This window comes from Rhinolophus ferrumequinum, chromosome 27 (assembly GCF_004115265.2).
Source record: "Rhinolophus ferrumequinum isolate MPI-CBG mRhiFer1 chromosome 27, mRhiFer1_v1.p, whole genome shotgun sequence".
Taxonomy (NCBI): domain Eukaryota; kingdom Metazoa; phylum Chordata; class Mammalia; order Chiroptera; family Rhinolophidae; genus Rhinolophus; species Rhinolophus ferrumequinum.
Genome location: NC_046310.1, coordinates 1,151,736 through 1,176,572, shown reverse-complemented (window position 1 = coordinate 1,176,572; position 24,837 = coordinate 1,151,736). Strand labels below are relative to the sequence as shown.

General features: G+C 59.7%; 2 protein-coding genes across 7 annotated transcripts in view; both read right to left on the bottom strand.

Moving 5' to 3' along the window:
• The window catches only part of KIF21B (kinesin family member 21B), a 39,434-nt gene extending 28,436 nt beyond the window's left edge, over nt 1-10,998 (bottom strand). For all 5 annotated transcript variants that reach the window (XM_033099518.1, XM_033099519.1, XM_033099515.1 and 2 more), the window contains exons 1-2: nt 10,684-10,998; nt 3-225 (exon numbers count right to left, since the gene is read on the bottom strand). In XM_033099518.1, coding sequence (XP_032955409.1) covers nt 3-225; nt 10,684-10,724 — 264 coding nt within the window. In that variant the 5' untranslated portion in view covers nt 10,725-10,998. The remainder of the gene's footprint in view (nt 1-2; nt 226-10,683) is intronic.
• Nucleotides 10,999-21,138: 10,140 nt separating this feature from the next.
• CACNA1S (calcium voltage-gated channel subunit alpha1 S) overlaps nt 21,139-24,837 on the bottom strand; it is a 48,012-nt gene continuing 44,313 nt past the window's right edge. For both annotated transcript variants that reach the window (XM_033099661.1, XM_033099660.1), the window contains 5 exons: nt 24,301-24,551; nt 22,949-23,040; nt 22,131-22,222; nt 21,810-21,938; nt 21,139-21,676 (listed from right to left, as the gene is read on the bottom strand). In XM_033099661.1, coding sequence (XP_032955552.1) covers nt 21,425-21,676; nt 21,810-21,938; nt 22,131-22,222; nt 22,949-23,040; nt 24,301-24,551 — 816 coding nt within the window. In that variant the 3' untranslated portion in view covers nt 21,139-21,424. The remainder of the gene's footprint in view (nt 21,677-21,809; nt 21,939-22,130; nt 22,223-22,948; nt 23,041-24,300; nt 24,552-24,837) is intronic.

The following is a 24,837-nucleotide window of genomic DNA, read 5'->3' as shown; positions in this document are numbered from 1 at the left end:
ACCTGCCCATAGGCCAGCACGGTGGCATTGTAGCCCTGGAAGCAGCCCTCGATGAGCCTGCTCACACAGCTCGTGTAGATCTGCTCCTGCCAGGTGTCCAGGTCGAAGACAAAGTCGTAGGTGAACGCCTTGTCCTTCCCCAGAAGCACCTGGGGCTCCCCCGGCGTGACAGACGTACAGATGTGACAGCCCTCAATCTTCTCCTTTGACAGCTGTGGCCGGATCCTGCCGGGAACAGAGAGGCCGGTGAGCCCTCCGTCCCCTCTGCCAGCCAGGCCGCCGTGGCCCCTGCCGCTCCAGCGCCCACAAGTTGGAGGAGAAGGAAGGAAGCTCAGGCACCCCCCGCCCCGACGACAAAGGCAGCTCTTGTCATAACACAATAATAATCATAGAAATAACATCAACATCACCCAAACAGCAGTCGCTACCATTCACTGAGCACTCTATGTGGGACCTGTGTTAAAAGGATTTCGCATAAGTGAAGTCATGCATTCTTCACTATAAACGACTTGCCCCAGGTCATGCAATGGGATGTGACAGAGCCAAACCCAGGTCCTGGTTGCGAGGGAAGCCCTAGGCAAAGCTTGGGGCCGGGGTGGGGTTGGGAGGGCCAGGCCTGGCTGCTCCCCAAGGCTAAGTTCTGGAGGAGGCCAGAGCCTGTGCCAAAGCCTGCAGGCTGCAAGTGTCCTCCCGCTCAGGAGCCCCGTCCGGAAGCCAGAGCCTGGTGGGACAGTGTTGGGAACCAGCTGTGGTTCCTCTGCAGGAGCCAAAGTGGCCAGACCAGGTCAAGGCTCGCGCTCACTGAGATGGGCAGGGACCTCTAGAAGGGACACCAGCCCGCCACAGGAGGGGCCCACACCCCAGATCACGGAACAGGTGCTCCCCTGGAAAAAGGAAGAAAACTGGCATCAGGGCTGAGTGGGGTGCCAGCCATGGTCTCCTTCTTCCCTCTTCCGAGCAGCCATTGCCATGACGAGGTCGCCATGGCAACCAGATGGGAGTCAGTGAGCATGCGTGGAGGGATTGGCAGGAAGAAAGCACCCCCCCAAACGCCTAAAGTAAAGGGGGCGGGTTAGGTCCTACTGCTCCTGGGCTCACTCAAGCCAGCCCTTTGCCGTCCGCTGGGTGCTGACAATGACCTGCTTGTCAGGCCGCGTTGCCTAAGCCAACATTTATCCAGAGAAGAGAAGGGAGAGGGCCAGGCTGGCCTCCACCCACCCAGGGCCCAGGGCCTCTGTGTCAGCATCCTGCTCCTGTGGGGACAGGGAGGGGGTGAGGCCCTGGACGTGGTGGGGGTGGGGGCGTCAGCTACACCAGGCCCAGCTCTCCTACAGATGGTGGCCCAGGGTGTCTTCTTCAGAAGCATTTTCCTCAGATGTGAACAGGTTCGCACAGGTCAGGGCTCTGCCGTCACGGAGGCTAACAGGATGGAAACCAGAGGAGACCACCACCCCCATTCACCCCGTGCAACTGTCCAGAGCCAAGCTGAAGTCAGAACCCAGCTTCTCGGTCCCCCCAGCTCCGAACTGGTTTCCAACTGGGATGGGAGCCGCAGCCCCTAGCTCACCAGACCAGACGCCTGACCCTCCAGGAAGACGTCAAGGCCAGCAAGGCTCTTGCCTCCACCACTGACGGTGGCAGCTGACAACTTGTGCCCACTGTGTGTGCCAGGCTGTGTCCAAGCACTGACTATGCCATTTGTGGGTGCCTAGACAGGAAGGGGCAGACGGGGTTTGAATCCAGGCCGTGCACACTATGTCTTCAATGACCCTGCCCTACCGTGCAGTCAAGGGACAGGGCTCAGCATGTGGAGGGGAAAGGAGGTGCCAGGGGACAAACAGCTCACATCCTGGGGACAGCCCCCAGCCATCTGAGGAGGGCCATGACCCGGAGCGCAGGCCCGGGGCAGCGTCTGGAGGGCTGGCCGCTGAGGCCTGGCTCTGCCCCGGGCCTGTGGGCTCAGGGCCACACACTTCCCCCCCAGGGTATCCAGGTGTTCCCACGTGAGCCAGGGGCCTGACGTGGGCAGCCTCTGGGGACCCTGCAGCTTTGCTGGCCAGTTCCAGCTCCTGAAGACACCCTCCCCACCGTGTGGGCTGCTTGCAATGGGATTTCTGGATCCAATTCAAATACCATTTAATTACCCCAGGCAGATGGCAATGCTGGTGATCGGAGGAAATCGAATCAGGGTCCCTGGAGACAGGGGGAGCGGGGGGCAGCAGCCCCGCCCATCAGTGAGAATGACACTCCTCCTTCACCAAGCAGCCCCCAGACCACTGGGGAGCCTGCGAGCCAGGAACAGGGGAGCAGGATGAGAGCAGTGGGAGAGGGTGCAGAGGAGGGCACTCCAAGGTTTTGGGGTCCCAGAGCTGAGGGGTGGGTCAGGCATCCACCCTGGGACCCCTTAAGTGATGCTGTGAGCAAGGGGCTTCAAAGCCCATTTTCCAGAGAGAAACACTGAGGCTTGAAGTTGGCGAGTCGAGCGCCCCGTGAGCATGGTGAGCATGGGCTCCGGCTGGCTGGCAGGCGCTGCCTCTTCCCCCGCTGCCTCCTCTGGGAAACTCAATCCCCAAATCCTTAAGTAAACCTCCCACAGCAGCACCTCAGCCGCCAGGCCAGGACTCTGTACACACACCGGCCGCGCACCGGCTGTCCCAATCATCGAGGGCTCGTCCCCGTGTCCTGGGGCTCCTTCCCCACCACACTGCCCAGTGGGGAAGTCTAAACCGTGCTCCTCAGGTAGGAGACAAGAGGGCAGGGCGACAGAGACCAGGGTCCTTGACAAGCCCCTGCCCCCTTCCTGCTGTCAGCTAGACGACCTTTCCCAGCTTTTGTTCTCTAAGAGCTGTATTGCCCTCCAGGCCCCACCTGGGTGAGGTCACGTCTGTGGGCTGCCCAGCCGCTGCCCAGCCCCCACCCAGCCCCAGACTGGGGGGCGGGGGAAGGAAAGACAGGAGCCACTCACAGCCCTGTTCCTCCCTGGGGATATGGCGGGTGGCAGGTCAGGGATGGAAACCAGTTTCCGGGGTCCTCCAAGGAAACCACAGACCTAGCACTAGGGAGAAGTGAGTGAGGCATTCACCTCAAGTACAAAGTTTACGGGGGCATGAACAACTCCGTAATCACGATAAGTCAGAATTCAATGCAACGTTTGAAAAACTCAGATTGGCAAACTGTGGCCTGCTTTTGTCAATGAAGTTTTGTGGAACAAACATCCAGTGTCATTTCTGACCAGGGACCTCCTGAGGGCACCTTGCCCCGAGCCCCACTCCTCCCAGGTCCTGCAGGGGCCGGGTGGACAGCCTGCTCAGAAAGGCCCAGAATCTCCCAGAACAGAGCCCCGTCTATTTGCCACTTGGCAGCGGCCGGCAGCCTGAGGGCGGTGGGAGCCGGGTGCGAGCACAGAGACCGGCCAGAGCTTTTCAGAGGCAGGATCTGGCACCCGCGGGGCTCCTGGGCTTCCTCTGTGCACAGCTCAGGGGGAGCTGGGGCCACGCGGTGATTTTCATACCCATCCCCACCACCAGAGAAACGAGCACGTGGCAGGGACCATCTTGACTGACTGACCGCAGCTCAGGGTCCACCCCCAGCTCAGTGCCTGCGGAAAGAGCTGAGCTCAGCAGTTCCAGGCTCCTCGGGGAGCCAGGAAGACAGGACGCGGAAGGGGACGACAGAGAAGATGGGGAGGGCTGGCCCAGGGACGCTGAGAGAATGCCAACGAGAAAAACTCCCTCTGCAAAGGGTATGCTGCCCAGACCCTCAGACCCCACACGGGACTCCACGGCTCCGAGCATGGGGCCAGCTGGACGTCAAGCCACCCCATCCTCAGTGAGGACACACAAAGACCACCAATCACCCCCCCCAGTGACCTTGGGCTCCTGGGGTTTGGCTCAGCTTCTCATTGGCAAGGGCCCCTCCTTTGGTTCCTAACTGACCTGCCCCCCAAATCTTTACCCTGAGCTCCTGAGGGTGCAGCCCAGGCTCTTTCTCTTTGCAAAGACTTACTTCTCACTGAGAGGGAACGGGCTGTGATATTAAAATAACTCGCCAAGAACTGTTCTGGAATCCTAGACAATTCTTACAAAGCCGGTCTGCGGTCTGCGATTCCTCACCCCTCCCGGTGCTGGTACCTGGAACCCCTCCACCTCTGCTGCTGCCTCAGCTCCCCCAGTTAGCAGCCGCCACCACAGTGAGGGAGCAGGACTGCCTCTCAGCCACACATTGTACCCAGGACGCGTTGCACACAAATCATTTAGGCGTAAAGTGGGTGTTTTTTGCCCCTAATTTGCGAATGAGGGCTCAGAGAGAAATGAAATAACTCCATTGAAGTTTACAAGGCTAAGAGGTCAGAAGGTCTTCCGGGAAGACCACCTTTAGCAGCCATCAGCCCAGGAGAGTTCGTGAGAACTGTGTGCATACAGACGCCCACTTGTGGGTAATGCGCACTCGGGGACTTCCGGGCGGAGAGAGCCCCTCTCACCGGGGGCCACCTCAAAGGCTTGGAGAAGAATCTGAGACCTGGACCCCAATCACCCCTCCACTGGCCCAAATAACGAATGTAACTAGTCCCTTCTGGAAAAGCCCCAAGGGGTACAAGCCTGTCTGCTCTTTTCTCCTAAGGGACGCCTAACACCTCCCTGAACCCTGAAAAGGAACCCCAGAGGTTAGTGGGACCTCCCAGGAGGGATGGAGAAATGAGGCGGGTCATCGCCTTGTCTTGGGGTGAGCTGTCCCCAAGCGTGAGGGACAGAGCGAAGGCTGCCTGGATGCCACCACCTCGCCTGTCATGCCCTGCCCACATCAGCAGGCCTGGCTCCAAGCTACTGTGTCTCCACCATGGAGGGATATGTGTGTGTGTGTGTGTGTGTGTGTGTGTGTGTGTGTGTGTGTGTGCTGCGTGCATGCACACGGGCAGGGGACAGACACGAAGCAGCCCGTGACCTTTAGTCTGCCTGACACACTGAGTCACTGAGCCAGGCTCTGACCTGCCACCAACCAGCTCTTCCTCCTCAGCGACCGGGCCACAGCAGGCGGGGTTTAGATAAGCCAGCAGAAGGACTTCCAGCCTCATATTGCTAAGCCTGAGAAGGGGAGCCTGGCCGTCTGCAGCCCTGTTCCTTGAAATCATCGTCACTGATGTCGCTCCGGCCTCTTCTGGGCAGTCTCCACACCCATGCTTCTCCTGAAAAGGCTGAGACCCACTATTTTTGAGAACCTATGCGTCAAGCTCATATACAAGGGAACCCCTGTAATGTGTGAGGACGGCCCCGTGAAATGCATCTCCCCCACGTTACTGAGTCTCAGAACCTCACAAGCCCAAAGCCACACGATTTGTGATGGTGCAGATGAAATTCAAACCCATCCATGGGGGATCCTGCTGAGTGACCAGGAGGGAGGGAGGGTGGCCGGAGAAGGTGACCCCTCAGAGACCTCTGGCTTCGTCCTGCCAGCAGCTGCCACAATGCCAGGAGTTGTCGGCTGGGACAGTGGTTCCCATGTGCACTGAGGAAGCACAGGCCTGGGGCCAGGGAACTTGGAGCTCAGAGCAGCCGGCTGCTCCCCACCCAGGGAAGGCGGCTTCCTCTGCAGCAAAGGACGAGGACGTGGACAGCCCCCTTCACCGAGCATCGCCCCCTCCCCGTGGCAGCCTGCCAGGCCCGGGGAGGGCGGCTGGAAGCAGGATCCCTGCTCCCAGGGGAGTCTGGCTCGCAGACACCAGGGGCTTTCAGCTGACTTAGCCCAGAGAAGGCATCTTCCCACAGAGGCCAGTCCTCTCTAGAGCAGGGTGGCAAGATCCCATTTGGGGTGCAGTGTAGGGAGAGCCCCAGAGCCCTGTGGCAGCCAGAGTGCCCTGTTGCCCTCCCACTTGCCCAGCCCTGCTGAAGCTGCCCTCATAGAAAAGACCCACACTGGATCTGAACCCCCAGACAAGAAGGCTCTGTACCATGGGGTCAAAGGGCGTGGGTTAATGAGGCGCAGGCAGGCCTGGTGAAAGGAATCTGTCAGTCCTCTCTGCCGGGCTTCTGTCATCGAGCCGCCCCAGAGCATGGGGCAGAGGTGCACACACTCCAAGAAAACCCAAGGAAGCCTTGGGGTGTCCACTCAGGGTGCCGGGCGTTCAGGACTCTGGCCCACTCCCTCGGGGAGGTCCTTGACATTTCTCTTTCCATTCATCCCAGGGTGCTGGCCACTGACTTCTGAGAGATGCCCAGGGACAGGCAGTCAACAGGGGAGGGCACCTGGGGGCAGCCTTGTCCATGGCTCTCTAGGGCGTCAGGATATCAATGGAGGAGTCAGGGAAGGGGGAGGAAGCAGGCAAGCAGGATGGGGTGACGTGCCAGGACCCAGGGAGTGGGGGTGTGAGGAAAGCCGAGAAGGGGCCTGTTCCTGTCCTGAGCTGGACAGACCCCCAACAGGCCTTTGGCCCCACGGGTCGGGGTGTGAGCCACCCATCTGAGTCCTCTGTCGTCTGGGAAGAGAGGCCAGCCCCGCCCAGAGAGCCCTGCTCAGCTCGGCTCCAGCGTCACTCACTGTCCCACCCCCATCTCTGGGCATCTGGCAGGGGTTTCCCATGACCTCCCGGGAGACAGGAGAGTGGGGAGCGCCCAGAGCGCAGAGCTGTGACAGCATCTGCATCTGATGGGGACAGCTCGTGGGGACTGGGCCCTGGGGACCTCCCCTGCTGAGGAATGCCGAGCAACAGGCGGCTGGCCTGAGAGGGCAGTGAGCTCTCTCCCCGCCACCCCGGGCCTGGGCCCCGTCCCTCCGCCAGCTCCCCTCAGTGCACCTTCCCTCTGGCCTCCGGGGGACCAGCAGCCTGCAGGAAGCCCACGCAGCCTCCCCACAACTTTGATGGGCTTCCACCAAATGCAGCTCCTGCATTTCCAACAGGAATAACCTCAGTCCCCTCTGGGGCTCCAGCGGGGTGAAGCGGGGTGACAAAAGTACATTGTGCGGCACACAGGAGGAGTCAGGCCTATGGCTTAGCCACCCCCTTGTTCAGTCTCCTTTCCACCACAGCGTGCCATCAACAGACGATCAATGCATTGGAGGCGAATTCTGCATTTCACCTAATAGTCACAGACGGACCAACAGAATGAGGCCCCAGGACCAGCCCACAGATGGACTGTGTGGGCCCCCGGCCCACCCTTTGCCCCCATAGCTGTAAGAATAAGGGTGCCAGCAGGGTCACCACTGCCACTTCCCCCAGCCCCACCCTACCTCTCACTTGGAGAGGTTTTGAAAAGCTGAGATCCAATCAGACAGGCTAGCTGGGTGGGGGAGGGGACACGTTTCCGGGGCCTGTGGTTACTACACTCCACTTCCTTGTGGTGACATAAGCCCTGTGTCGGCAGCATGAGGCCACCACCAAGTACTCAGGAGGTTGTGTCAGGCCTTGGTCTCCCAGACCTGTAAGCTGCCCAGCACGGGACACACCTGGCATTGCCTGGCCCTGACTGGCCTGGGGTCAGAGGGTGGGACTCTGAAGACACCCCATACACCCCCCTATACCCTTGTTTCTGTCTTCTCCAGTCTCTGCCCCCAATCAATTTCTCTTGATTCGAAATTCAGACATTCACCAGGACTGCAGAGTAGCCCGGAGCTGGGGAAACGCATGCAGCTAGAGAACCCGAGTGGGAGAGGGCGGGTGCGACCTAACTGTCCCTTGGGTCCTTGGTGGTGTTCCCACAGCCCCATCCCAGCCCCTGCTCACCCCTGTGGGGTCCACAGATACATATGGGGCTGGCCGAGGGGCCTCCCATCCCCAGCTGACTGCCCGGAAGGAAGCCGAAAGAAACCAGGCAGAGATAAGGGGGAGGGGTCAGGTCCACTGGCACTGCCCTCACGTGGAGGCTCAGAGCTGGGGGCTTGAAAGGGTCTTAAATAAACACACCATGTGATTGGCTTCCTTCCCCAATTCGAACTTTACCAGCTTGCATTTCCTAACCGCCGCCCCCTTCCCCTCTCCCCCACTGGTCAGGCCCCAGTAGTTGCAGCCTGGGGCAGATCACAGCTCAGCTCACCTCTCTCCAGCGCTCCCCCCACCCCCACCCCAGGTACAGGCAGCTCTAGGTCTTTATCTGCAAGGGGATTAATGGATAAAGTGATGGCAGGCAGACTGGAGCGCTGGCCTGGGAGCCTCTTGGTACAAAGGGTTCAGGAGCAGAGGGACCACACTCCAGGGTGGGGCTTTTGGGGTCTGCTCACACCTAGACCTTCTCCCCGTATCCCACAGCCCCAGGTGCTGAAAGTTTCCTCCTCTGGCTCTCCCTCAGCCTGGCCTTCTCTGGTGATCTGTAGACAGCCAGCTTTGATCCTTGTCCCAAGGAGATTACAGGCCGAGAGCCCTGGGCCTGGCACTTGTCACCTCATCTAACAGCCCAGAATACTTCCACCAAACACACACACACACACACACACACACACACACACACACACACACACACGACACAGCAGACCAAGTCTGTCTCATTGTCTTGTTCCTGGCCTCCCCGTCCCAAGGGCAGGACCCAGGGCTCCCCACAAGTTGTCATGGGGACTCAGAAAGCACTTCAGTTAGACACAAGAAAGGACTTTCAGAAAGTCAGAAAGACAGCTGCACCCAGGGCTGGGTCCTCAGCAATCAAACCCTGGGCTCTTCCCACTCTGCCCCAGGCCACCATCCAGTCCTTTAGTGGGGCAAGAGGTTTCCGGGGGTGGGGATGGGGCTAGAAGGGGATCCAAGAGCACAGAGAAGCTCCCGGACATCACCCCAGTGGCACCGTCTGCTCCCTACCCCAACTCCAGGCCAAGCCTGTCCTCAGCTCCCTGATTAGAAACTGGGCTCTGTCCAGGCGTTGTCTGCCCTCCACAGCTGGCTGCTCATTGAGGTCTGGCTGGCGTGTGTGCGGACTGGGGTGGGTGGGGCCCACACCTCCTAGGAGCCCTGAAAGCCAGGCTCCTCTGATAGTCTTCTCTTCTCACCCTTTCACCCAGATCCGCAGCTCAAGGCAAGGAGTGGGGCACCCAGATCTCCCTGGATGATTTGAGTGGGAAGCAGAGATGACACCGGTCATCGTGAAGAATGGGGTATAGTGGCAGGCCCAGCCCCTCTCTATGGAAAGTGCCCGAGGGACCTTCTGGTGGTGGCGGTGGGAAGGGCACACCAGGGCTTCCTCACTCCTCTACACAAAGTGCCAACCCCAAGGGGCTTTCCCACCCATGGTCATACCCCAGTCTAGTCTGGGGACCCTGACAGAGTGGAGGGGGCCTTGCTTGGCTGTCTCCTCAAGATGGTGTCTAAAGGAGAGCCCCCCTGGGAGGCCACCCTGAACCCTGCCTTCCCAGTCCTGGTTCCCTGTGGGTGGAGCGGCGGGGCTTCATTTTCGTTTTCCGTGCACCCAGAGCGCCCCCCCCATCTGCAGATGCCACACTGAATCTCTCACTCCCACCCCCACCCTGTACCTTCCTCCCTCGACCTCCACAGCGTCCTGCTGCAATGTCAGCGGCAGCAGCCTGACCCCGCCCGCCCAGCAGGCACCTGCGGGTTCCCCTTTGTCTCTCTCCTCAGGTCCCAAGGCTGCGCTCTGATGGTGCCCGAGTGCAGCCTGGTGCATGGGCGGGGGCACCTCAACCTCCCTGCCTGGACCTCAGAGCCTGCGCAGCGATCTCCCCTCCTCTCTGGGTTATGTGCCCTGGGGCAGGAAGGGGCACACCTTTCCACAGTCTTCTCTGACCCTATCTAGAGTGACGTCCTGGGTTCCTGGAAACTGGGTCACCCAACACCCGTCTCAGAGACCCACCCTAGACCTGGACTCCAGAACCCCCCCTGCCCCATACACACGCTGGGCACAGATGGATGGTCCTCTCCACCACCTCTGCTCAGCGGGCAGCCCCAGACTGTCACTGTCCCACCAACAGACCCCTTGAAGAGAGACAAACCCAAAACAAAAACAGGGAGAGAGGTGTGGGGGAAAGCATCTCCAACCCAACAAAGGACACCCATGGCTCCACTTCGCAGTGTTTCCTGCCCTTCAGCTGTGTCTTCCCCCCAGTGGAAGCCTGAGCCTCATCCTCTCCCCACCTCGGTGGTCAGGGAGTCACTTCAAACCCCAGATAAGTCCTGAGGTCCTCCCCACCCCGTTTTATCTGAGCGCCTAAGGAGGAGGCATGTGGCATACCCTCCGGCCTCTCAGAGATGGAACCCCAGGTACACCTCTTCCTCTGTCCCCAGGCCCCATGTCCTGTTGGGACAGGGCCAGCAGGGTCCTCTGCCTCCCCACAGAGGCACGGCACCGTCCCAGCTCTGCCCTGATCTTTGTCTGCAGCCGGCTCCCGCCGGGGGTGTTGCCTTGCCTGGCAGGACCCAGAGCACAGACCCATCCAGCTAGGGCGGATGAGGGGAAATTTCCCCCGGCATCCCGGTATGAGACAGTAGCCCAGTGGGGAGGCGAAGAGGAAACACACAGACGCTCAGCCGGGGCCAGGGCTGGGTGTGAAATACCGGATTTCCTTGTTTATTCGATTTTCTGATTATTAAGGGCTCCCAAGAGGGGCCCGAAATTACCACCCAAACAAAGCCACCTTCCATGCGGCCCGCCGGGCCCACGCAGCCCCTCCTTCGGGAGTGCAGGCTCCGGACCTAGCGGCCCCGCGCCCACACGACACAAAGCCCAAGACCCTCTCCCGCGCGCCGGCCCCTACCTGACGGCCACCTTGACACAGCAGTCCCCCTGGCCGGCCATGGCCCTCTGGCGCCAGGCTCTGGGCGTGGATCAGGGGCGAGGGTCTGGGGGCCAGTGCCCCAGGCGGCGGCGGGAGGCGCGGGCGCTGCAAACGGAGGGGGCCGCGGTGGCTGGAGGTGACATGCTCGCGGGCGCAGGAGGAGGGTCACCCGCGGCCGGGGGTGGCTCCCTGGGGCTGGGCCCGCGCGCCCCCTCGCGCCATCGGGCGGCAGCGGGAGCTGGATGACAGCGAGCGGACAGCACGGTACCAGCGCGCACACCTCCCACCCGCGCGCACTGCCGCACGGACAAAGGGGGCGGGGGCCGGCTCGGTCCACGCCCCGCCCGGAGCTCCGGCCCAGGCCCTGGAGTCCCGCCCCCGGCCCGGCCCACCAATCGAAAGCCCGAGTCGACAGCAGGGGCGGGGCTGGAGCCGTTAAAAGGACCTCTTGGCGCGCGTCCGCCCGCGTGCCGGGGGCCTGCGGGAGTGGCGGGTCCGGGAGGAGGACGGACGCGCACTGAGAAGCCGGCCGCGCGGAGCCTCAACTCAAGGGCACCCCCGTTTCATAAATGAGGAAACTGGAACGCAGAGAGGGAACTGCCCAAGGTCACGGCGAGTTAGTGGCTAAGCGTGGGTAAGAACCCAGGTCTCCCGGTGGTGGCTTCCCTTCCAAGCACCCACGGCGATTAGCTTCCCTTCTGCATTTCTTCTTCTGCCGACCTTTACTGAAGATTATTCCCCTTCTGCTGACCTTTATTGAAGGAGATTCTTGCTAACGTCTGACTAAGATCCCCTCCACCTCAACCCTGCAGCGCCCTGAAGCTCATCTTTGGGGGGATTCTCTTGGCTCTTAGGCTCTTCCCTTCAGCTAGACCTTTGTGACCCTCCAATGGTCGCCCTGGCCCTGGGCTCACACTCTGCCTGTTGTGGCTGCTGGGGGAGAGGACCAGGGTGGGAGGCCTGAGCTGCTCCTGGGACAGGAACGAACAAAGGGGGCAGCTGGGTAGGTGCTGGGGGCGAGGTGGGTGGGGAAAAGGGAAGGGTACTGCTGCCTTTCTGTGCGCAGAAAGGACCAGGGGAGCCCTGGGGGCTTGAAGCGCAGAGCCGTGGTGGAGGAGACCAGAGCCGTGAGAAGTGGCAGTCCCGTTTCCAGCCCATCTCTCCTCCCGCTGGGCCCAGGCACCTTCTCTCTGCACCACCCTCCATCGCAATGCCCAACACTGGGGCCAGTCACAGGCCCCCTCACCAGCTGCCCGCCCTCCCCTCACTTCAGCCAGCTCCCGTCCCTGGACAGGACCCAAGCGGAGGACCCAGCTGCGGCTCCAGATGTGAAGGGAGCTCTCTGGGGGAGGGGAGGATGGGGAGTCTGGCTCCAAACCTCTTGCATCACCCTCAGATGATGAAAGCATGTGAGAGACTTTGGCAAGGGTGCGGGTTAGGGTCCGAGCATGGATGCATCTCTTGGTGCCATCCTCCCCGTCCTTCCCCCACCCACCCCCACAGAGAGCTACTCCACCCAGTAGCCCAGATCCCTTAGTAGAGCAAACCAAAAGCAAAGATAATTTCAAGGGCAAATTTCAGGGGCAAATCAGCCCTTCTCCCATCCTGATGGAAAGCAGGAGCACCACCAGCAGGGTGGAGGTGGGGAAGGAAAGAGGTCCTGGTGGGATCCTGCACCTTTTACTAGCGTTGAACCTAAGGGAAGCGCTCCCTGGGGCTAGAATGTCACCCCTCCAGAGCGAGAGGCCAGCAGAGTGTGGAGGCCTCAGACCCTGGGCATTCTCTCCCCATCCATCAACCAGAAACAGGTGGGGAGACACCAAGTTTAGACCATACACGCGAACAAGATACTTTCTATGCATATTCTCATTTCATTCTCATAGCCTCTGAGCTAGGCTTTATAATTCCTTTCAGTTTGCAGAAGAAAAAACTGCCTCGCCCAGCACACAAACGGCAGATCCAGGATCTGAACTGATGTGTCTGGTTCCAGACTCCCCATGTCACCTTCAAGCAGCTGCCCAGGGGAGGGGAGCTGGGCTGGCACAGGCTTTTGCTCCAAGGGTAGCCCTCCTGCATGGCAGCCGGCATTTTATAAAGCTGCTGTCCCACCCACCAGACTCTGGACTTCTCTGGGGCTCAACTCTGGTTTCCTGCCTCCAGGAAGTCCCCTCTGACTTCTGAGAGTGGTAGACCCTTCTGACTCACAGCTTCACTGCTGGGAAACGGCGCCAAAGTCGCTGCCGCGGGCACCACCGCCGCCGCCACCACCACCACCCATCCCTCCAGGAAGTCAGTCAGGAGAAGGGGGGGGCACCGGGGCTAGAAAATCAGGCCCCCCAGAGTCAGGGCCTCAGGCCAGCTACGCCAGCCCTGCAGCAGCTCCCTCCTGGGCTCCCAGGCAAAGGCAGGGCAGCTCTGGGCCCTGACCCCTGGTCACCGCTCCTCAGAGGTGAGGTGGTAACTAGGCACAGAGGTCAAATGGGGCCCATGAGGCAGGAAGGAGGCTTAAACACAGCTTGGAGAGGTTTAGGCGAGCAGGTTACTGGAAGCCTGGGACCGTCCCTTGGGTCTCTGTCCTGCTTCAGTACAGCCAGGCCTCCTGTGTCTGGTTTGTTCCCACTCCCTTTACCTCCTTCCAGCTCTCCTCTTTCCTCCTTCCTTCAGTCCCCCCCCATATCTCCCCCACCCCCAACCCTTCCCTCTCTGCCTGATAGAAACGGGGGGCGCGCTAAGGTATTTGGCCCTGAGCCCCACTCTTGTCCTGAGCTGAGGCCCTTCCCCCAAGACATCTTGGGTCTCCATCACTTCTCCTGACAGGAGTTGTGGGCGTCTGGGCAGATGGGAACCTGGGGGAGTTGCGGGGAGCAGGGAGGCCTCTCCAAGGCAGGACTCTCCCACGCTACTGTGATTAAAATACTCAGCAGCGACTTGGAACAGCCATCTGGCTCAGCTCCCTCAGGCGCAGCCCTTCAGTAACAAACCAAAACACCAGAGAGATTCCCTTAGGCCCTAGAAATGTCCCCAGGGGAGGTCTGACCTTAACTCCTGTTCTCTTTGATCTTCTTTAGGATAAGCACCAGGCATTGGCATTTGCAGAAGCTATCAGCGCTTTGCCCTGAAGTCCTTAACTCGGGCCCTAACCCCTAGCCCCACCCCGGCAGCTGTACTTGGTTTCATGGGAGGCAGGTGTGAGCCCATCCTGCCCTCAGCTAGTGCAGCCCCACCCACCTGGAGACAGAGCTCAGATCTGTCTGTGTAGGCGCTCAGGACCCCAGACAGGGTCTTGGGGTGCAGACTCAGATCTTAGCTGAGGCATAGGCTTAGCCTGACGTCCTCTGTTACAAAGGAGACAAACTTAGCTGTAGAGGGAACCAGAATTTGTTATAAATAGCAAGGGAGAGAGAGAACTGCCATGGATCACAGATACCCCGCAGTCGTAAACCAACCAACCTGTTTTGGGTTTCACAAGTTACTGAAGGTTTAATCAGTTCTCCATGGAACCTCAAACAGGCTCTGCGCCGGCCTTTGCAATGCGCTCAAACACAGCACTGGGGCCAGAGGCAGGAGCAGGTGTGGATAGTTCTCACTAGGGCCATCATTCAACCTCTTCGTTTTCAGGTGAAGAAACGGAGGCCCAGAGAGGTAGAGAGATTTGCCCAAAGTTGCACAGTAAGCTGGGGGCTGAGCAGGGACTAAATCATGGTCCTCACGCTCCCAGAACAGGGCACTTCCCACAAGAGCATGAAGGACTCAAAGGCCAAACATGTGAGATCAGGCTGTAAGTGAGTTTATGATCCAGATAGAAGTGAAGTCTGTACCAACGGACAAAAGACAGTCCAGAAGCCAAAGGGTGTTGTTCCACGTCGCAGAGATCTGGGTTCAAATTCCAGCTCTGCCACTTCCCGGCTGTGTGCCCGCCCCACGTATCGGTTCCCTGTCAAGATGAAGACACCCACATTCACCTCATCGCAGGGCTACTATGCGGTCGCAGTGAGGTCACCCTGGTCAGGCATCCAGTACAGTGCTCAGCACAAAATAGATACGAACCCCTTCCCATGTCCATGGACCTACCCCTTCTTCTGTGGGCCCCGTCCTCTACGGGGACAGAGGGCTAACGTCACAGTGAGGTCCCCTGGCAAGTAGGAAGTCTGAGACGGGTGTGGATGAGGCTGAGGCTGGGGGAGGCGGATGGCCATGAGGTTGCCCGGCCCAAGTCGTCATTGACCTGGGAAGTGGGAGGGGCCAGTTTGCGGGCGTTACGGAGCATCAGCCAGGGTGAGGGTTTGCAGAGGCAGGAAGGAGCCTGGCGTGCTGATGTCTGCTGTCCACGACACCCCTGGTCTCAGCTCACGGGGGGCTGTCTGCAGGGACATCTGAATTCTATTTTACTCGCCCCATGTGATACCCTGGGCCAAGGATGTTACATTGTTTCTTATTTAATCCTCACAACAGTCTTTGAGGTGAGTGCTGATTACCCCCATTTTGCCGAAGAGGAAACAGGCTCAGAGGTCACTTGGCTCGTGTAGCAGTCATTAGTGCTGCCCACCAAGTATTTCCACCCTCTGCCTTCTGGCTCGCACAGGACTTGGTGTCCTCGCTCTGAGGTTAGCTGTGCCATGTGACTGACTTTGACCAATGAAAAGATGCCAAGGGGCCTACGTGCCATCCAGGACTCTCCCCTCCATCTAAGATGCACAGAAGGCCCTTGGGTTCTGATTCTCCTGGGATACCTGGAGCCGTATGGGGCAGGTAGGAGGGTAGGAGGTGGAAGCTCTCGGCCTCCACCTGTCTCTACCCCCCATGATTGGACTACGGTTTTGACAGTCTCCAGATTGCTGCGTCCTGGGGGCTGACGACTGAGCGTGATTTCCTATTAGCTCCCTGGGGCTCAAAGCCGGCTCTGGTCCCTCAGGGTCTTCAGATGACACCCTGGTAAGCAATTAGAAGCATTGCCAGGCCCTCCAGCACCACTGCCCGTCACCCGTCTAGGAACCAGTCCTCGAGCTGGGCGTCAGGACACACCTGTGTTAACCCCAAACTCAAAGGCTGACCTGGTCACGTCCTCCTTCCCTTGGGACCGAGTTACTCCTCCGTGGAATAGGGCCACCACAAAGGGCTGGGTAACTGCTCAGCTAGAGGAAGCTGATTGGGGATCGCACAGCTCTTCTGAGAGGCGCAAGCAGAGGAATAACTGCGATCGTTTCCGATGGCCTCAGACCCATACTGCACGGAATGCTCACAGCAGCCCCAGGAGGTGGGGACAAGGTCACCCCATCCAACAAAGGACACCAGGAGTGGCCCAAGGTCACAGCGTGGGGTGGAGCAGGGTTCGCATGGAGCGAGCTGGTTTCCTGTTTCATCCTGTGTCGGGTTACAGTGAAGGGTAAGGAAGGATCCACGGGGCAGCTGCTGAGCTGCGGAAGAGAAGTCGTAGGTCCACACGGAGACGTGTCCACAGTAGCTTCCTTTGTCACAGCCCCAAAGTGGAAACAACCCAAATGTCCATCCAGAGAGGAATGGATAAACGGGGGTATAGCATGCCAGGGAGTACTATTCAGTGATTAAAAGAACCAACTATCAACACACGATGGATGAACCTCAAAGGAATTATGCTGAATGAACACATGCTATATAATCCCATTGATACGAAAGTCTAGAAAACAAAAACCATTTATAGGGTCAAAAGCAGATCAGTGGTTGCCAGGAGGCTTGGGGGTGAGGGGTGGGGACAGAGGAGGGATCACTAACAGGCACCAGACATTTTGGGGTGGCAGATACTTGTCTTCACAGTGGGGATGGTCCCACAGGGGTATATATCTTTCCAAAATAATCAAATTGTACAGTTTGAATGTGGGCCATTTGTTGTTTGTTAATTCTAACTCAACTGGTTTAAAAAGGTAACTGTTCCAACTTCTTTGCTCAAAAAGAAGGTGCAGAGTGGCTGGTGGCTTATCCTGGGTCACGGGGACCATTAAGAGGAATCCTGGCCACTAAGGGCACCTGACCCGGCTGCCTTGCCCCATGTGGCCTGTGGGCTCATTGAGGGTTCCCGCCTAACCAGATCGGGGACAGGGGTAGGGAATTAGAGAGCGGAGAGGAGGAGGGTAGACACACAGAAGGAGAGAGAGGGCACAGTGAGCGGCAGGCAGGGAACCACCCTGGGAAAGGGAGAGGGAAAAAGATGAAGCCACAGGCCTGGGAGGAGGAGTGGGGAAGGGAGAGGCCAGCCCTCCCTTTACCTGGCGACAAGGAGGCGGCCTCCCAGGCAGTTGTGGCCACAGCCCCTCCTTTGGCTGCCACCCTGGTGAGGCCCTTAGGTTAACACACAAGCCCACCCTGCCTGTGGGTTCCCAGTCCCCCAGGACGTATCATTCCTTGGATTTTAATAGATACGTGCCTCAGCCAGACCCTGCGTAGTCAGCGCATGGGCGTTTAACACCAAAAATAAGAGGAGATGGTGGGGTGGGGGGTGCAGATCACACAAGGTTAACCTGGTAAATGCCAGTTACCCCAAAATGCACCGAGACTGAGGATGTCATGGCTAGCATGTATGCCAGCATCCCAGGCTGTGTGGAGGTTTAGGGGGGTGTGAAAGGCACTTTCACCCTGACAGTCTGCCCTGGCTGAGGTGAAACGATCTCTTGAAAATGTAATCTGTGTCCTCTCCCCAGCCCCTATTTCCTGACACTTGTGCCCGCTGTTGGAGACACAGTTCCTTGGGAGAAGTGGGAAGGGACTAGTGAGGATTCAGGGGCATGAAAAGAACTTTCTTTTCTCTTTAACTTCCAAACTAGGTTGGAAAAGCCAAAAAGAAGCTAGGCCTGGGCAGAGCAAAGAGTTTGAAGTCTTAACGCAAATTAGAAAGAGGCCACAGGGGGAGGACCATCACCTGTCTCCTATCCCCCTCCCCCAGACTGCTGAGGGCCCAGGCCCTGGAGGAGATCAAACGCCAGTTCTAGAAGATCAGACGCAGGGTCCCCTGGAGAGAGAAAGGGGTCCTACTGGACAGTCAACCTGACAGTGGCTGGCACTGGGAGAGCTGGGCCCACCCCTGCAGACCAGTCCTCTCAGAGGGGACATTTCAGGGATGACAGGTGCTAAGAGCATCCCCCCCACACACACACCCCTTAACACGGCCCGAGAACAGCTCTGCACGGGATGCCCCCGGCTTGGGGAGCCCCAGCCACACCCATTTATGTGATCGGGTCACCTATAAACTGCCCCAAAACGGAAGGCGGGGGCCCTGTTCCCCAGAGGGGCCGTGGTGGTACTTGGGTGGCGCTGGGCAGTGGGCATCCCCCAACCTCATTATAGGAGGTGAAATATTATAAAATTGCGTTTTGTAGACAAAAGGGATAGAATATGGGCAATTTCCAATGATCCAATCTAATGCAAACTGTTCACTGTTTAGGAGTTTGCTTGGTGCGGCCTCGTGCGTTGGCCTTCTCTCCATCCCTCCTTCCCTCGCTCCCTCCTTCCCTCCCTCCTTTCTTGTCTCTCTCCCTCCCTATCTCCCTCCATCCCTGCCTTCTTTTCTCCCTTCCTTTTTGCCTTCCTGGGATACAAAGTTATAAAGAAACGCCCTCCCTTGAGACCGGCACAGTATACTTGGAAAAGGCAAACTGTGGACTTCTAATCATGACACAGTGTAACAAGTGCCGTGACAAAAGTTACTAAGCGCTACAAAAATACCAGGAAGAAGCAACTAAGTTTACTAACTTGGGTGGCTGGAGAGGTCTTGCCTACAGGCTGCTGAGGGCAGAAAGGCCCCAGGCGTGGAGGCCCCTGGGAGTGTGGCGTGTGCAGGGGGCATTGGGTGGAGTGTGGTTGGGCTGGGGCCTGAAAGGGTGTGGAAGGGCCTCAGGTCAGGTTGGGAGGGGGTGGGGGTCAGGGGACTGTCTTGCGATCCCCACAATCATACAAGTACTCCGCCGCTGAAGCAGCCTGCCGGCTCCTGTTAGACACCCCACTGCATTCCATCTTGGCCATGCGACCTTGGATAGCTGACCGAGCCTCTCTGCACCTCAGTGTTCTCATCACAGAATGGGATTGGCAAAGATCATACCGACTTTATAGATGGCATTGCAAAGACCAGGGCACCTAATGTCTTAGGCGGGATGGATGTCTTCTCTCAGCATTCTAAGACAGGAACCATTTAAAGCGAGTCCACAGCTCGAAGTGGGTGCAGCTTAGCTCCAAGTCCGGCCTTCCCTTCGCTGCCCCCTGCACATGTCACCGGCTCCTTGCTGAAGTCTGGCTGATACAGTGACCTTGGGTAGACGTGGCTCTTTCCTCCTCTGGGTCTCGGGTTCCCTTCTCACCACCACGCATCTCTTGTTCATCTTACTTGAACAGCGGTCAGTTCTCTGAACCCCCAGCATACTGCTCTGACATCCTAGCATTTTCAACTTCTGTTCAACACCACAATTATTATTTTGCCCCATGTGTTTATGGCAAATTTCTTTTAAGATGCTTCTGCGCCTTGCTTTTCTAAACTGGATGTCACGTTGCATTTAGGAACAGATGTACGGCACAGGAGAAAGCAGCAAGGGAATCAGAACCCTTGGGGAGCACGCCTAGCTCTGCCCTTCCAGCTAGGAGAACTTGCCCCTGGAGCCGCATCAGTGACATGACAATAGGACCTTGGTGAGGTGGGGAGTCACATGGCACTGTAAGCTGTCAGCCCCACGGCAGAGCGGCATGTTACTGGCTCAGGTGCCGGAAGAATGGGGTCAAGGTCAGCTCTGTGTGGGCTGTGCCTCCAGCACTGACCTGAGGAAGAGCTGGCCTTACAGCTCGGCTGTCACTGGGACCTGCCAGCGCCTGTGAGAGGCCTGGCTGAGGGTCACTGCTGCCCAGCTTCCCGTAGAGGCCCAGGGCCCCCTGAGCTCGGCCTTCAATGTCTGGCTTCCTCACTAGCCAGCAACTGACCGAATCAAAGCAATGGCTTCTTACCAAGGGCCTGGTCCTTACAGCGTTACGTCCATGCTCTCCAATGAACACCGCAGAAACAGGAAGTATCACCCCACTTGAAAACTGCCTGCTGTCACAGTATGGGAGCAGGCGAATAGGATCCCAGTGGGTCCGGCTCCCAAGATGTGGGTGCTTTGGACCCCTCACAGGGTGCAGCCACGTCCCTCCTCTAAGAATCGCTCAGCCCGGCTACAGCAGGGCCCGGAGAGATGCCAGCGCCCCCCCAGGGGGCTCCTCCCGCTCTGAAGATGGCCTGAGCTGGGCCCTGCACCCTCCCTCTGAGCGCCACCCCTTGTCCCCACCCTGGTGGCTTTGTGCCCCTCCCTCCCACCAGCTGCACCCCAACCCCTTTGAGCAGATTCCCCACCCAGCAGCGAGGCCCCAAGTCTGCAGGGAACTGGCAGGGAGAAGATGGGGGTCCGGCAGACACTCTCCCTGGCCAGTGCCCCCAAGTGACAGAAGGTGGCTCCCCAACCCCTGTGGCACACTGTCTGTCAGATGGCCCTGCTGGGAGGAGGGGCCTGTCCCACCCAAATCTGCCAGCCCCCCCCACGGCCCCCTGGGTACCCATCCTTCCACAATCTGTTCCTTTTGTGCAGGAGACAAAGCAGGCAAGTTCAGGGGTTTGGTGACAGGAGCTGAGGGAGGGACCTTCTGGGGCCTGTGTTTCTTGGTGGAGGAGGAAGCCAGGCTCTCGCTGAGGGTGGGTGAAGGCACGCTGCTGGGGCTGACATTTGGTGAGGGGACTTGCAGGAGAGGCACTGGAAGGGACCGGAAGCTGTGGTGCCTGGGGAGGCGGGGCCATGGGTTTGCAGTGGCAGCCGGTGAGCCCCTCCCCCACCCTGGGCAACCACATTGGGGGGCAGCCAGGAGCCCTGGGGGTGTGGCAGGAGGCTGCAGGGGGACCAAGTTACCATAGCAACGGTCAGAGAGTGAGCTCTGGGCTCAGCTCAGTGAAGGAAGGGGAGGAGAGGAGAGAGAACCAGCCGAGTGGGGAAGGGCCATGCTGGGGTCACCACTGCCTCCCGCTGGCTGTGTGACCACGGCACACGTGCCTTCTCTGTGCCTCCACTGCCACGTCTTCAAAACGGAACCCACCTGCACCTCACAAGGCTGTGGTGGGGCGTGATGGGTGTCACACAAGGAGGCACTCGGCCAATTGCAGCCGCTGCTACTCATTGTGCCTTGGTGTGGACAAGATGGGCCGTGGAGCCTGTCCATTTTGATAGTCAAGACCACGGGCAGGCACAGCCGGGGCGCTGGCCAGCGAGAAGCCCTGTGGCGTGACCGGAGGTGGGGCTGCTGGGCGTCCAGGAGAACCCACACGTGCTCAGTGGGCTCCACCCGCCTCCTGCAGAGCAGCAGTCCAGAGGCCCCCCGAGCCCACGAGAAGGGGTTCTGGGGAAGAGAATGGGGGGGGCACGCGTGTAGGCGAAGGTCCAAAACAGGAGACAAGCAGAGGCCAGGGGCCCGTGTCACAGGCCGGGACACTTTAATGTCCTGCTGGGGTTGGCCTCACGCCAGCCAGACCCTTGTACTGACCCGGCCAGCCTGAAGGACGGGACGATCTCCCTCTAACTGCGCCTGGTCTGGGGGGGAGACGGGCCCGTCAATCTGCTTCCTCCCGACGTCTGGGGGCTCCTGACCATCCATTTAGCTGCTGACGACGAGGCTGCCGCAGTGGGCAGCCTTCTCCCTCCAGCAACCTGTCCCCAGCACTGGTCTTGCTGGCTCCCAGGTGCGGGCTTCAGGGCCTGGGGGGAATGAGGGTCTCCCGGGAGCCCTGGTGCTGGTCCAGGCTGCCCAGGGAGGACCTGAGGCTCAGGCTGCCCAAGGAATGGGCCGAGCCCTGGGGACATTCTCGTCCCCTCAGTAGCTCGGTGGCTGCCACCTCCACTTCCTCTGGTTCCATCCCGCAGGCGTCTGCCAGGGCGTGGCCTGTTGCCATGACAAAGCCAGCATCAGCCGCCAATGTGTCCAAGCCTCCTCGAAGCAGAGCCTGCAGGGAGGACAGGGGCTGGGTGGGGTCTTCCTGGGGGGCTGCCTGGGGCCTGCCTCCATTGGCCCTGCCTCGCCCTTCCCCAGGCCACCCCTGAATGCGGCTCACAGCTCTCACCCAGCCCTGGCCTCACCTCTTGGACCAGCCGGGCTGTAGCTGGCGCCAGGCACCTGGATGGACTCTCCTGGGTCCTACTGCTGTGGGGGGTTTCCTCAGGCAGAGACCCTGGCATGGGGCTTCTCCTCGCCTCAGGCATGGGGGGCTGTTCCAAATGCACAAAAGCAAAGACTTGCACAGGATGTTGGAGCCCAATGGGCCCAGCGAAACCACAGCTCTTTCAAGGGAAGCTCAGCCAAGACCCAAGAAAGGGGCAGACCCAGGAGTCGGGTCCCCTCTGCAATTGACTGGAAGCCGTTCCTGTGCATGGAGTTTCCCCCAGGCCCCGCCCTGTTACCTGGCAGCGGGCAGGCAGTGCCTGGGCTGTGGGTGTCAACCTCTGGGTCAGCTGTCCTCTTCGCTTTGCCATGTGGGATTTGCTGAGGGGTCCTGTGGGCAAGATGGGGAAGGACAGGAGGGGCTGGGACTCCTACCAGCAGCCCTGTCAACAGGCTGGGCTTGGCCAGTCAGCCACACTCAGAGGCCCTCGGGCTGGGGAAGGAGTCCTGCAGGGTGGACACATGCTGAGGCCCAGCCACGTCCAGGCAGGCGGGATGTGCTGCACACCCCTGCCCACCACCCCACGCACTCTCCACTTGCCCTGCTCTTTGTCCCCGTGGCTTTGGGAGGGAGGATCAGGCCAGAGTCTGAGTGGCTCTGGCCAAGCTGTTTTGTGTCGGTGTGGATGTGTGCACAGGTGTGTGTGTGCACAGGTGTGTGTGTGTGCACAGGTGTGTGAGAGCACAGGTGTGTGTGTGTGTGTGAGCACAGGTGTGTGTGTGCACAGGTGTGTGTGTGTGTGTGTGTGTGTGTGTGTGTGTGTTGGGGGTCAGGGCACGTACCCACACCCCCACTGAACCCCAGCTCCCTCAGGCTCCCACTGTCACACATCGGGCCTCGACCTCCTGGGAGACGGCAGGTCATCTACTGCAGGGCCCAGCGCCGTGTCCCAGGCGTGTCCTTAGGGTTCCCCTTGTCTCACTCACGCTTCTTCTCTGCCGGGCCGAGGAGCTGGCCCTGACAGCGTCCCCATTCCAGGCCCAGATGCTTCTCCTTGAACAGGCTCCCCAGCTATCAGGCGAAGTGGGTTCCCCGGCCCCCTGGGAGGAGACTCACCTTCTGGGGTGCACAGAACAGACGGATCCAGGGCTCCTCCTCTGGCAGCGGGCGTCTCTATCTCCCCAGGGGACTCCCTGTCATAGTGGATGCTGGAATGGAAGCAAGGCCCGTGAATCAGAGCGGGCTGCTGGGCCTCCCACCGCCCATCCTGTTCCCTCAGGCTCTGGACCCGGCACCTTCCAGCGGCCTGGACTCCAGGGCTGGCGCTCCCACCGCCCTGCCCAGCCAGCCCCGAGTCCCCAGAAGAAATCCTCTGCACACATTCCCCGCCTCCGCCCCTCGCTCCCAGTCAGAGATGCTGCCCCTGCACCCTCCCCACCACTGCTCATCCTTTGGGGCCCAGCTGCAGCCCCTCAGCCCGAGGACACTGGTTCTCGGCACGGACTGCACAGTGGTCCCCCGGAAACTTGAAGACCTAACCACGGCCGTGTGCCCCCTTCCCACCCGGGGCCCAGAGCCGCGGTGAAGTCCAGGTGCTGCCATTTTCACAGCTCCCACGCGTTCCTCACGCTGCTGAGCTCAGCTCTGGGCTTCTCCAGCCCTCTGCCTTCTCAGGACACCCACTCTTTGAAATGATTTGGTCCCGATTGAATCACAGGACACATCCATCAACAGGACAACAACCCATCCTTCTACACCCGGTAGCAGCACCGGCACCCAAAGGCACAGCATCCCTCAAGGTGTCAGCCGAACTCCAGGCTCTCTGTCTGGAAGCAGGTGCCGGTGGCCCGCGCCACAGGAGGTGGCTTCTGGCCTGACCCGCCCACTCCTGAGGGCACGGGACTCAGCCTTTCTAGGCAGAGACCTCGGTCTCAGGGCCTCCTGCCCAGAACAGAAGCTCTGCTGGGCACTCAGGCCTCCACGAGGTCTGAGAGGCTCTCTCCATCCCGCTGTTGCCACGACGCTGACGTGATCACAGGTTTGGGGTTGCAGAGATGGGAAGCACCCAGCACAGCAGGGCCTCGCGGGGACCCAAATCCGACACGAGGCCTTTGATTGTTCCCAGTGTTTTGTAGCATGTGCTGCCGCTGAGGGTGCCTTTCCTAACCAAATACGTGCAGCGGGTCTCAGCTCCTGGACCTGCTGCTGGAGCTGATGGAGTAACGGACCCACTGACCTGTGCCAGTGCCGACACCAGGCTGCCCCCTGCTGGCCGCAGGCTCTCTGCAGTCCAGGCCTGCCTCTCGCATTAAGGTGCCGGATGGACTCCAAGGGGCACACAGACCCGCAAAGGACACTCACTACACATTTCAGGGCGGCCCCTCCAAAGCAGCCTGGGGCCCACTAGCCATGGCCTCCCAGTCCTACCCCAGGGCCCCCACATCCAGGCTGGCAGGTGCCGCCGCTACCTGGAAAACACCTGGCTGTCACTATGGCTGCTGCTGCCACGGGCCGCGTTGGCGTTAGCGTTGTTGGTATTGGCTCGAGCCAGGGGGTTGGCTCCCGGCTCCTGAGGGAAATCCTCCAAGAAGACAGGTGATTCCAGCTCCTCCATCTCTATCTCAGCAAACTGGAGGGGTCTCTGGTTGGCCATGACGGGGGCCAGGGAGTTGGCCCTGTCCAGGAAGTTGTCCACCTGGCCAAACAGGCCTCCCGTCCTCTAGGGACAAAGGGGAGAGTGGAAGGACTGAGAGCGGTGATGGAGGTGGGGGCTGTCGCCCTGGGATGGCGGCTGCGCTGGGCACAGTGATGGTTTGGGGAGACTAACCCCATGCAGAGGAGAGACCCTTCCCCTCAGAGAGTTCTCGAGTTGATGGGACGGACAGGACATGCCCGAGGAACTCTGCAGGAGACGCAGACCATGGATTTGGGGGTCTGGAGGGCTGCTCACAGTCCCACCTCTGAAACTACCTTGCTAAGTGCTGTTGGACATCTCAGATCGTCTC